Here is a 12546-nt window from a genome sequence, read left to right as displayed (position 1 = left end):
AGCAGGGGAAATTCGAGAGGAACAAAATACATATTTTGTCCTTTTAATGATTGTCAACTTGTCAGTGTAAGTGGTTTTGCCAAGAAATGAGCACTCTTTGGTTAGCCTAGCCATGAAGTCTTGTTACCGGCTAGGTCATCACCATGGTGACCCCTGTAGACTGTTGTGACAAACTGCCGTTTGCTCTTTGGTCAGTTTTCTGGTTAGGTTAACACATACATGGAATGAATTTTGAACAGGTGATTTTGCAAACAGCTTTGGGAAGAAAGGCCAGTTCAGTTGTTCACACACAGATCCTTTGCTGTTGGTTTAGTAGGTAGCTTAGGATGAAACTCCCAAGTTTTTACTCCCTGTGGACAACAGGCAAGCGTGTCACAGAGATTACTAGCCCAGGCACTCTGAAGAGGCATTAATCATTATTTAGCTGGAGAGGACACATTTCATTTGTTAATACAAACAGACTGGGTCAGGAAAATGTCGTTATCTGTGAAAATTAAATCAGTAGAGATTTAACATAATATATAACCATATGGTAGATGTCTATTGATATCACTAAAAGAAAATGAAAATGCAGCTGACCTGAAGAAGCTGATAAGCTGACCAAACAGCCCCTCTTCCCTGCCTGCTCCTCCCTGGGACAGCTTCCAGAAGCAAGGCACTGGTGTGGGCTGGAGGCAGTTCCTGTTTGTCCTTTGCATTGGTGAGAGGCTCATTTCTGATTGCGGCTGTTGCAGGGTGACCCCTTCCTCTCCTTTTGAGCATACGCTCAAAACCAGTCTTTGCACAAATAATACTGCTGCTGTTACTTCTGATACTTAGAGGGCTGCTACTTCTGCACCAAACTCTGGGAGCTTGTTTGGGTTTTCTGATCTTAACGTGATTTATTCTTCAATCCTGAAAGGTTCAATTAAGCAACTCGCTGACTTCTGTTGTACCCACACTGCCTTGGGAGCCAGTCTGCCTGGCTGGGAAATGCCACTTTCTGTTTTACACTGTGCAAAATGAAGGATTAAAGAGTTTGAACCTTCTTTTGTCATGAAAGCTCTGCTACCTGTGGTTCTTGCCATGCAACTCAGTGATTTTGCACTTTAGTTTAAGAACAATGACCCCAAAATGAAGCTGTCTGATTTAATGAATTCTGACTTGATCTCCATGTTTAGATTCACTAATTTTGTGCTTTCTGTTGATTGCCAACTAATCTGGTGGTGTCTTTTCCCTCAATTTTTAAATTGGTTCTAACTTTCACTTTTGCTCTGTCCTTTCCTCCTTTAAATAGTTTTTCTTACCTCTTGCTGCAAGAATGTCTGAGGAGTCTTACTTTGAATCTAAAACAGAGGAGTCAAACAGTGCAGAGATGTCATGTCAGATCACATCAACAAGTAACGGGGAGGTAGCTGGCATGAACCAAAGTCTGAAGGCCTTGATGATGACGGGCTTTGGGGATATCTTCTCTCTGAACAAAGCAGGATCTGTCCTGCATTCTGGAATGCAGATAAACATGCAAGCCAAAAAGAATTCTTCTAAAACCACCTCTATGAGAAAAGGAAAGAAAATCAACATGGCTTTGGGTTTCAGTGAATTCGACTGGTCAGATGACGATGATGATGATGATTATTTTGATGACACAGATGATAGCAGCGAATGAAATCAGTTATAGAATTAACCCTGAAATCAGTTTTAGCAAAGCAAAACAATAAAGTTTTAGAACGAGAATCCTGTCAGTTTGGTCTGTTTAAATCCTGTAAAAGAAGAAAAAATGTGAGACATTTTCCAGGCTGAGCATGTTTGTGTGTAGAAAGACATGTTGTTTTTGTTTAGATTGTGCTGACTTATTTCTGCTTTGATTAAATTTGGAACTAAACTTTCCAAATTAATTGAGATTATTATTATTTTAAGAACCATGATTATAATTCTTGATGCCTGATTACAGAAACTGTGGCTTGATAAACTTAAGATCTGAAAACATTGGGGGAAACTTCAATGCCTTTAATGCCATTAATGTACTTCAAATTTTTCTTTTGTGTTTTTTGTCATTTCCCTTACTCCTTTAATTGTCAATCATATGAATATGCTTGTACTTCCAAATTTGCTATTCTCTACCATCCATTCTTTCTCACTGTTGCAGTGAAGGGGTTTGCTGTGTTTCTAATCTAAAGAATTTTTTCAAGGCCACATTGTGGGAAGTCACAAATATATTTCTAGGAAGAGAGAAGCTTGGTTGGGGGAGAGAGAGGGGTTACTTAAATACACAGTTTAAAAACTGAATAGCAGCGAATTCAGGTAGTCCCTATTAGTAGGTGATTTGTATAAATGTTCTTTTTTCTTCTCACTTGTATGTGCATGTGTATATAATTCACTCTAGCAAAGAGAACTGCAATCAGACCTGTGCATCTATTATCAGATATTGTGATCTAGAAGATAATTTTCAGTTATGTTGATGTAAATCCAGGAAGCCTCATTAACTCTGATGGACTTATTCTTGTACCTGAGTTTAAAATCAGTGTCAGTAAATTTTGATTCTGTTGCATCTCCTAAAGAGGGTGCGCTACCCTTATGAAAGGACGAAGACGAGCCACAGTGACATTTCTGCTCGGGCCTTACCACTGTGGCTTGTGTGACATTCTCACATGTGAGGGCAGTAACATGAGGGACATTTACTAGGCTCTGTGTACCTGGTTTTTGCAGCTAAATCACTTTTAAAGTACTGCCACTGCGGTTATGACTTACTGTAAAGCTTGGTGTGTAACAATCTGCTGGCAATAATTGCCTGCCAGGCACATAATGTTGAGAGCAGTGAGTATGCTTCTCCTGATGACTCCTTTAGTGATAACGCAGAAGGTGGGAGGGAAAACCAGTGCAAACACAAATGCAGGTTAGAAAGCAAGATGTTGTTGTAAAACATTTGCCCAAGGAAGAAGGGCAGCATTTCAAAAGAAAAACTAGTTCAGCTGTAGTGGGAATAAGACATCAAAATTCCATTCTCAATTACTGGAGGGGTTTCTTTTCAGAAAACTTCAGGTTTTGAGTGGCTTCTTTAATTACAGGCTTGCGTGTTACACAGCTCTAACCTACATATTATGGTGAGTGTTTTTGTAGATAGCTTAGAGAAAAATGGATACATTAGATAACAGCAGGCCTGAAATCATTACATGTTCACTCAACAAAAGAAAAAGTTCTTTAAAGGAGTTCATCTAGAGTGACAAGTGGACATCTCTTTGGGTTATGAGAGTTGATTTATCCTTAAGCATCAACACTGGTCTGGTAACCTGCAAGGCAATGAGTGCTGCGCTTTGATCTAGCCTTCTCCACTCAGTTCACACATGATTAGATCCTCCAAGATGCTTAATTTCTGTAGGATGTCATCCCACATTCCACCTTCTTCATAACAGTGGCAAATCCATTGGCTTTAAGTTAACCCTCTTGTATCAGGAAACTTTTCTTATGGCAGAATTGTAATGTAAATGATGCAAGAAGTTTACAGAGTATCTCAAGGAGAAACTTGTTCCTTTGGCACAGGTAGCGATGGCTTCTTAGGTCCATTAAAGCAACCTGATTTTAGGGAGAAAAAGGGTCTGAGCAGCAAATAATGGAAATAAGATGGAAATAAGAGCAAATAAGCTTCTTTCCAGTGCAGTTTTGTACTGTTTTTGTAAGTCTACGTCTGCTAACACCCACAGCAATGATACTATTTTTGTATATACCCAACAAAATTTGATGGATTTGTGTAATCTAATAGGTGCACTTTAGATCTTAAGATGTGTGCCATTGTGCATAAATTACCACTGTAGGGTTGTACAGCTTTAGCTGAAAATGAAATGTGGTCCATCACATTTAGTAGGCAAAAGAAAAAGCAACAAAAAAACCTGTCCCTAGCACTGATATTTTGCACTTCCTTAGCTTCTGACAATCTCAGAGCACTTCATGCACATTTATATTTGCATGGGTTTGTAAATCCACTCCCTCAGTCTTTACCAAAGTGAAAAATAGTCCCTAAGTAGTATGACACAGGGTTTCATAGCTGCAAAATCACTATCACAGTTGCAAGATTTAAGTCTGTCTTTAAGGTTTTGTGCTTACCCAGGAGTGTAACTTATTTCAGCAAAATACCAGAATTTGGGAGCATGCTCGCAGGAATTCCTGCCATCTACATAGTTCCAGTATTTTGTAATGAAACAAAGATGGACTTTCTTCCCCCCTCTTTCCCCTTTCTTTCCCCATATAGCTTAATGTGCTTTGACAAATAAAGTATTAAGGAAAAATTTGAACTCTTGTAAAACTTAACCTCTGTGTTCAAAGAAGCAAAGGCCTCTGAAAAAGGGATAACACAACAAACTCTTCTAATGCAGTTCCCTTGAAGACACTGTTATAATTACTATATTGGCTAGGCTTCCTAAAAAAAATAGTGGTATTAATTGCATTTTTACTTTCCTGTGATGACTTTCATATCAGATGTCTCCTGTTTGCAAGCCAAAATCATGAGAATCAAGCTGTGTTGTTTCTGCTTCTGATATGCTTCTCACTAGATTAAGGTTTTGAAAGTAGCTCTGGTGGGCAGGTGTGTTAGTTGGAGAAGGTCAGAATATTTCATCTTCCACGCCTGATTTTGCTCTGCAGTGCAACCCAGTCTGTCTTCTACCTGTATTATAACCAGGCTATATAGATTTCCACAGCAATCCACAGACAGATAGTGTGTCAGCTTAAGAAAGCATTAACCAAACCGAGAAGGTGCTAATGTGGCTGCTCTGAGCTGTGAGCAAACCCACCAAAAGCCTTCCCATGCTTCGTACACCTCTCAGCTCACTAGTCCTCACCAGGCCTTTTGAGATCCCCGTTTTCTCTACCTTCCATAAAGCCCTGGAGGTATCCACCACAAAATAATATTGCTGCCTTTGACAGAGGAGAAAGGTAAGAACAGGAGGCCTGAACCTCTTGGTTTTACTGTACAGGACAGTTGCAATGCCAGCATTGACTTAGATAGGTAAATGGCCCAAAAGAAGAATGGTGATCAGCTTTTGGCTTGCTTAAAGATAGGGGGTGAGCTTGGGACCAAGACAGGGTGTCCAACTCCCAACTCCCTTTCTTGTCCTTCAGGAAGAAATGGATGGGGGGAATTAACAGAGGAAAACCTTTAGATGTGGCAATCACAGGACTAATTCCTTGGAGTAGCAAGTGTCCCAAGGTACCGTGTGTAGGTGTGCTGAATCCCAGTCCATTGTGCGCTGCCTCATAGGAAGGGCTTCCAGGAAGTGAGGTCGTTTGTTTATTGTTCCAGTAGTTTTGTTAGATGTCGAGTCCCTTTCCTTCTGGGTTTCAAAGCGGTTATTCTGCGTTAAACATTTTCAATAATGATTTATATTGCTGTCAGCAGTAGCAGTAAATCCATACTGTGCATGTCGCTGTTAAGTATTCAGCAGCGTTACTGTGTGTCTTTAGAACTGTAGTGCCTTTTTCTGTAATCAGGCAGCTTTTACAGGTTTTTAATAAGACCTCTACCTTGACAGAGGTTTTAACTACAGTCCTAGGCAGAACGTTCAGGTAGAAAAATAAGTTCATTTAGTAATTTTCACAGCCCTTAAAATGCACTGGTAGGAGCCTGGGGGAGAAACCTTCCCCTTTTCCCCCAGACTTTGACTTAGTGTACACTGTAAAATCTGCACAGAGATTTCTGATGTGTGAAGATTTAATTCTAAAACTGTAGAACCAACAACTTTCTTTAAACATTTTATATTGTGTGCTGAATATTCATATGCCTTTTAAAGTCAGATATAGTCCACTGCATTTCTTGCTTTTGCACTACCGAAGAAGTTTTGTACTGAATAGTAGGAGTCAATGCTACTTACACTTCAAGTGTGAACCGATGAGATTTGAATAGAAAATATTTTCACAGTGTTAGAAAACTTCATTTTCCCTTCTGAAAAACAAAAGCTGAGTGCAACGCCTGTGCCGAAACTCTTGTGCTGTAAACTGAATATATCATTTGTGTGGAACATGCAATGTTACACTTCTGTGTGGTAAAACCTTGCAGCGTCAGTTACTCTCTTTATTGCACTTGACATATGATGTCTTGTTTTATTCACACTGTGGATTTGATTTTCCAGTGTAAAACCAAAGCAAACAAACAGAAAGAAATCATGCAATGTATTCGATTTCCTCAATTGGTGTCATAAACTTTCTTTTGATGTGAACTTTTTCCTTTGCTTCATTTTGTTCCAAACTTCTATTTTGCAATAAACATTTTGACAGTAAATTTTATGCATCTGTGTCCCTGTGTAAAATGCTGGTGTTTCAAGAGGTTCCTTATTGTCTGTTGGTTTAGGTCACTTTTTATATTACTCACGGTGTGACACTTCTTTATTCTTCCATCTTTAAAAAAGAAAAAACTGAAATAATACAAAACTGGTTATATTTAAACATGGGAAAACCCAGAATACTCCCTTATGCAACTAAAAATGCAGTATTTGACTTCTGCAGTAAATGATTCAGTTGTACAATTATTGTGCCAGGCTCCTCCCACAGCACCAGCCGGTTTGACTGTAAGTACCTACAACAGGCATGACCCGTTGCCTTCCTAAGGATGTTTACGATTGCCACCTTTCCTCCCATGTGCTCAGGTGTTGCCACAAGCGGTACTTTTGCCCCACAGTGTCCTACCCAGGCTATGGGTAGCTGTTAACATAGGGAATGCCTGACTAAGGGTAGGTAGGTCAAGAAGATTTGCTGGTAGTGTGGTAGAGAGAAACAGTCTGTAAGGTCTCTCTTTTTTCCCTGGCAGACACATCTTCCTTTCTGCCACTTCACTCTGATGCCTTTGGCTCTGCCCCCTTTGGCGAAGCACTGGGGCAAAGGATGGGTTTGAGGGCCCACTCAGTGCTCCTCACAGAGGTGGCTTCAGCTGGTCTCATGGATTGTGCCCAGCAAGGTTTGGTGGAGACATTTGTGGAGGAGGATGAGTCCCTGAAGTGGGGTGGGTAGCAAAATGTCATAGATACTGAGGCAGACCAAGGGGTGGCAGGCAGTCACAAGTCCTTCAATGGGAGTTTCAAGGGAATGACACAAAGGATGTGTTACAGGGATGGCTGGAAGTTGTGAGAGGATGACACTATACGCTGGTCTCCTGCCTGGAGAGCCAAGGAGCTGCTCAGGCACATGAGGGCAGCTCTGCCCTGGGCTTGGTGCTCAGGTAGAGACAGGCAGGGGTGAGTGCCTGCCTGGGAAAATGCCTGGCTGGGGAGAGGGGAAACTGGAGAGCTCTTGATGTCTCTGGAGCAGGTAACAAAGCCTTGGGGGCTGGTGAGGAACTGAGTAAGTCAGTGTTATGTACATCAAGTAAGCTTGCAACAACATCATGGTGTTGAGCCTTTGGGAGACACAGTCCAAATACATACATGCCAGTTAATGTTAACCCTTTAGCCAGATAAAAATGCCAAGAAGGTGATGCTTGGGATACTGTATACTTGAATGTGTAAAGCAGGGACATCTCTGTGTCAGTTTTCCAGTCATTTCAGAACTTCACTTAGCGCAGCCATGCTCCTGCACCTCCATGGTTTCCTTGTGCTTCAAGAGCTAACACCATCCTGCATACAACAAAGCATGCCCTGTGTGGGCTACAGCACTGGAGGAGGCTGGGAAGTGCTGCACTGCCCCAGCCCCAGGGGAGCAGTTGTGAAGCACTGCCAGAAACCAAGAGACTTGTTTGCACAGGAAGACTGGCCACAGCAGCCCGACTCCAAATTCTGCTTCACTGCTGCTGAGTGACAGTTTTCTTTCCTCTTCCAGAGAACACCCATCTTTTGGGACAGTCTCAATCACAGCAATATTTTCATTGCCATAGCAAAAGCCTTCCCGTAAGGCAAGAGCCAAGACGAGAGGCAGGTAGAGAGTCCTTTGCCTTCTTTTGCTTCCTAATTGTTTCTATCAGAGATCTACTGATAATTTTATCTACATAAAGTGATGGGTTTAATTTAGCATGGCCACCGTGCTGTTGGAGCCAGCGAATGGCCAGTGTGAATCCAGGGGTTTAGTATGTCAGTATGAGAGCTGCAGCCTAAAGTCCTGCCCTTTGCAGGAGTAAAGGGACTGCATAAAATCGGACACCAGAGTAAAATTTGGATGAAGGGGAGAAAAATGGTCAGATTGTTTTCTTTTCAATTCGTATCTCTCACACAGTTGCTGCCCTCCTTTGATATTTGTGCATGGACCGAAGAAGATGTGGTGAGTATTTTGTGTTAATGTGGCCAGCATTGCACTGCCAGAACTTTCTAACAAATGACAGTGGGTACGGAGGGAGGGAAGGCCAGATCAGAGCATCTATGTGAGAGTTTACTGCTGTCTGTTTGGTGAACTTCTGTCACAGAGAGGCTTTAAAATGTCCATCAGTAAATTAAGAACTCAAACGGCCTCCATAAAACAGCCACATACTCCAGCGTCTGAAATTAATGGGAGCTGGGAGCTGTCAGCCGACAGGAGGGCATTCCTGAGTGGTCATTTAAGGAACATGGAAGTGCCTGAAGACCTATACAAGCAAGACCTGTCCTACACAGGACAAAATTGGTTTGAAGGTTTAATCCCACTGTGTGCCACCAGGATTGCAATTAACTGAAAGTTAAAGGGTTTTTAAGGTGTGGGATTTCTATTTAATATAAAAATAATGGCATTAAGTCTTTTTTACCTTTTTGTTCAGTTAAAAGGCTAAACATGAAACATGAATGACTGATGTCCAGCACAGTGATGTGTCACAGTGATTTTAACCTCCTATCTAGCACCCTCCTTGTGTGTTGTGCATCATGGGGTTGTTTAGCTCACATTTACTGAAGGTCTGTGGAAAGCCAGTGCAAAAGCCATAATACCCCTGGCTCCTTAACTTCAGCCCCTTTGGCATGTGACAGATCACTAAGCTTCTGTTCCAGTCATTTCTGTTGCTCTTCATAACGATAAGCTGAGGAAGGTGGCTGCAAAATAGAAGCAGTTTCTGAAAGCTAAATAAAAGCAGTCGCTTGAATTGGCAGATCTGGAGTCTTTTAACCCAAAGGTAGAAATACTTAAAATTTTTGTTTTAAGAAAGAGTGATCTCTTGTGAGCTCCAAATGACTGTAATCCACCATCTTGATAATGTGAACTTCAAGACTGATTCCTCTTTTTTGCAGTTTTTCTGGATGCAACAACTTACAAGGAAAGGTAAAAGTGCCTTCATATTCACATGTATGAATATACATACATTTGCTTATCTTTTTCTCCCTCCAGTAAAGCACCCTATGGATTTCTGAATAACCTCTCTTATCTTAAGGAGATGCTTCTGGTGAAATGAGTGTATATGCTAGCTTGTTTAAGGAACATCATATTACTGGGAAACGATTGCTTCTTCTAGAAGAAGAGGATTTAAAGGACATGGGAATTGTTTCCAGAGGACACATCATCCATTTAAAGGTATTTAACAGCGTATGTTTAATGTTGCAGTAACTTATAGTGTGAATATAAGAAAGGAGTCTATGGGGTTTTGGTAGTATTAACAACAAAAGAAAATTATATGTCTAACTAGAGAGCACATGCAGCATAAAAAAAGCAATTACAGGTTCATATGGATCTAGCACCCGAAGCAACCCGAACATTCTATGGGGTATGAAAATGTGTTGTGGCCTTCACACTCCTCTGCAGTTCTTGGTTATCTTGTGCACTGGATCATCAGTACTGCTGAAGAGTTGCCTAGGAGGGCTATTCCCCTTGCAGAAAGCTTTGGGTATCTTCAGAGAGAGTTCTCCCCAAACTCTTCTCCTCTCTTTGAGGGAGGAGCAGGTTTGAGAGCAGTTACTTGAACTGAAATCTCCAAACTTCTCAACTTTCACAGCTCATCTGTAGCTTAAAACATGCTTTGACTAACAAAACAACCTTAAGGTTTGTTGACAGCCTGGTTGCTTTTCTCTTAAAGCTTTGTTTCATGGTGTTTTATATATCTAATGTTTGTAATGAGTTAAGACAATCACGGTCTGGAGAATGGAATCACAACAGCAGTGGTAGTAGCCAGATAGAGTTCAGTTTCCTGGCTGTCAGCCTTGGAAAAGGATTTCTCTAAAAGCAGCATCTGTAATTCTGTTGGGTCTCAATGATTTTATACCATGATTTACTAGTAAGATATAGTTGTATCATAATTGCTAGTCCTACAAGTTTAGCTTCATAAGTCACACAGATTTATTCCCCTTTTTCTCATCAGCCATTTTTTCCGTGCCACACACCATTACTGATATGCTTAATTTACATTTCCTACAGGGAAAATTATTGAAACTTAATAAAGTCAATAATGCCCAAAATGAAAGATTTCAGCTTCCTGGGTTGATTGAGCGTAAATAAAAGCAACCAAAACAACCCCCCAAACATCTCTTTCTCTGATTAAGCTGATCTGATTCTGAATGCGAAATGGGGCCAATCTACCACGACAGTTTCCAGAACACTGCTGTATTTTAAACTCTTCGTACATGCCCTGATGTATCCACAATGGAAAACACAGTGCACAGGGAGCTATGCTGTTTTTCATGCTGGTATTTGCAGTATGAGGTACTGAATAACTCTCATCTGATTTTGTTGATTTCTTTTTTCCCTAGACTGCCATTGAGAAGTTGACCCATGACTACCTAAATCTATTTCATTTTCCACCATTAATTAAGGCAAGTCTCACTGTTTATATAAGAAGGGCTTCTCGTGTTAGTATGAATATTTTACTGTTCTCATGTCTCAACTTCCCTACCATTCATGGGAGGGTGAAGCAGCAGTTCCTGCAGAGGCTTGTGATAAATGTGGAGGGTCAACAGCAGTGATGGGTCACATTGGGACAAGTAATAGGATAATAAAAGTTGTTTTCAAGGAGGCTCTAAGATTTTATCATGGAACTGGTAGTATTAAATTAAAAGACTTAAAGGTTGCAATTCCTTTGCTATCATTAATCAGAAATTACTCTTAAGAGCCATTCCTCTGATTGGTGCCACCAACTGCTCACCACTGAAGGACAGCAGAACCCTGGCCCAGAACGAGCATGTCATTCCTCAGTTTGCTAATGTTGCAGGAGAGAAGGATGATTTACAAAGTCTGGTCACCCTTGTGTTAACCTGTTGGTTTTCTGGTATCAGTAACATGAGGCGTACAAAAGGGAGAGAATGTTTGGGAACCTCAGGGCTGCCAGAGCAGATAGTTGCCTGATTTAATCTGGTGAGCTAATCAAGCAATTCTAGACCCTGAAGTAGCTTTTTGAGTCATAACTTATTGCACATCTATAGAGTGAATTCCACTTAAAGTGAATTTACGTACAGTGAAACTCTGTTCCCCAAAGGGGTAAATGAAAGTCAGGGCTTTGCTGCTATGCTGTGCTAGCTGTCATTCCAGTGGCAGTGGCTGCCACGATGTTGACAGCGGCACTGTGCTGCACTGGAGTGGCTTGGCCAAGAGCAGAAATCACGCAGCATCTCCCAGGTGCCTTCCACTGCTCGCTGTAAACCCATGCAGAGCCCCTTGCCCCTCTTGGAGCGGTGTGATCAGGGCAGAGTCATGGCTCCTTCTGGCTTCCTGCCAGGCTTGCAGCATCTGAAGGACAAATCCTGTCTGCCGCCAAAGGCTTTTCTCCTGTCTCCCAAGGGGTTGTGGTAGGTGTGAAGTCTCACTTTGCCTCTTTTTGGCAGGATTCTGCAGGTGGAGCTGAAGAGAACATAGAGAAAGTAGTGAATCTTGAACTCGTTTTTGGTTATCACTTAAAGCCAGGAAGTGGTCCAAAGGTAAGCTGGGCATGCTGGATCGGTTGGTTTGGTTAGCAGTCACTACACAGAGGGTCTGGTATCTTCTGGACACAAAAGATAACTTGCTGTGAGAATCCTCTTGTTTCGGAAAGCACTAACAGAATGTCAAGGTGGAAAATGGGGCTACATCAGTGATGGAGAACAACACCCCAGAGCAGGTGAGGAAGGAAAGAGCAGCACGGAAAGCTTTTGTTTCCTAGTGAACAGTTTTAACTGTAATTTTTGTAATTTGGGCTTCCGCTTTGTTCCTTTTATCCCAACGGGTGTGAAATAACAATCCATTTACGCAAAAAAAAACCATTCACGCTTCAGCAGTGGCACACACCTGATGTTAGTGGGCAGACTTCTGTCTCGGCAGAAAGGTGCTGTCTTTTCATGCAAACACGAGGAGTCCGGAAAACATGTGGTGTGCATGGCTGCTAGCTGGGGAGGACGGGACTGGTCCTGGTGGTGACTGTGTTCACTCCTGGTTCTGGGGAAGGAAGGAGGGGTAGGTGCAGCACATTGCAGATGGCAAAACTACTGTGCAGCGGCTGGCAAAAGGCAATTACCAGCATGTCACATCCTAATCAAACCTCAGCTCCAAGCCGAGCTGGTTCAAGGATCTCTTGTTACTCCCTGTGTAATGGGAGCATTGACGACTCCAGATGCTCCAGCAAAGCCTTTCCACCACGTTGTCTTTTCTTGAGAGTGAGGTTTGTCCCATGCTTTTTGTTTTCTTTATCCAGCCTGCCGTGGACTCCGAGTTCAAGGGTTTTAGAATTAATCATCT

The 12546-nt window shown here is 41.8% G+C and overlaps 1 protein-coding gene across 5 annotated transcripts in view; it reads left to right on the top strand.

The window, feature by feature from the left end:
* Positions 1–12546, top strand: part of MAP3K20 (mitogen-activated protein kinase kinase kinase 20) — a 92795-nt gene that overhangs the window by 60869 nt on the left and 19380 nt on the right. For 4 of the 5 annotated variants that reach the window (XM_034065386.1, XM_031052177.2, XM_031052175.2 and 1 more), the window contains exons 12-16: positions 8167–8211; positions 9144–9174; positions 9284–9423; positions 10593–10655; positions 11661–11753. In XM_034065386.1, coding sequence (XP_033921277.1) covers positions 8167–8211; positions 9144–9174; positions 9284–9423; positions 10593–10655; positions 11661–11753 — 372 coding nt within the window. Of the gene's footprint in view, positions 1–1276; positions 6253–8166; positions 8212–9143; positions 9175–9283; positions 9424–10592; positions 10656–11660; positions 11754–12546 lie in introns of those variants that run through there. The other variant, XM_034065388.1, reaches the window with a different exon arrangement.

The sequence above is a fragment of the Melopsittacus undulatus genome, chromosome 8 (assembly GCF_012275295.1).
Source record: "Melopsittacus undulatus isolate bMelUnd1 chromosome 8, bMelUnd1.mat.Z, whole genome shotgun sequence".
NCBI lineage: Eukaryota > Metazoa > Chordata > Aves > Psittaciformes > Psittaculidae > Melopsittacus > Melopsittacus undulatus.
This window is presented reverse-complemented; position numbering and strand designations above follow the sequence as displayed.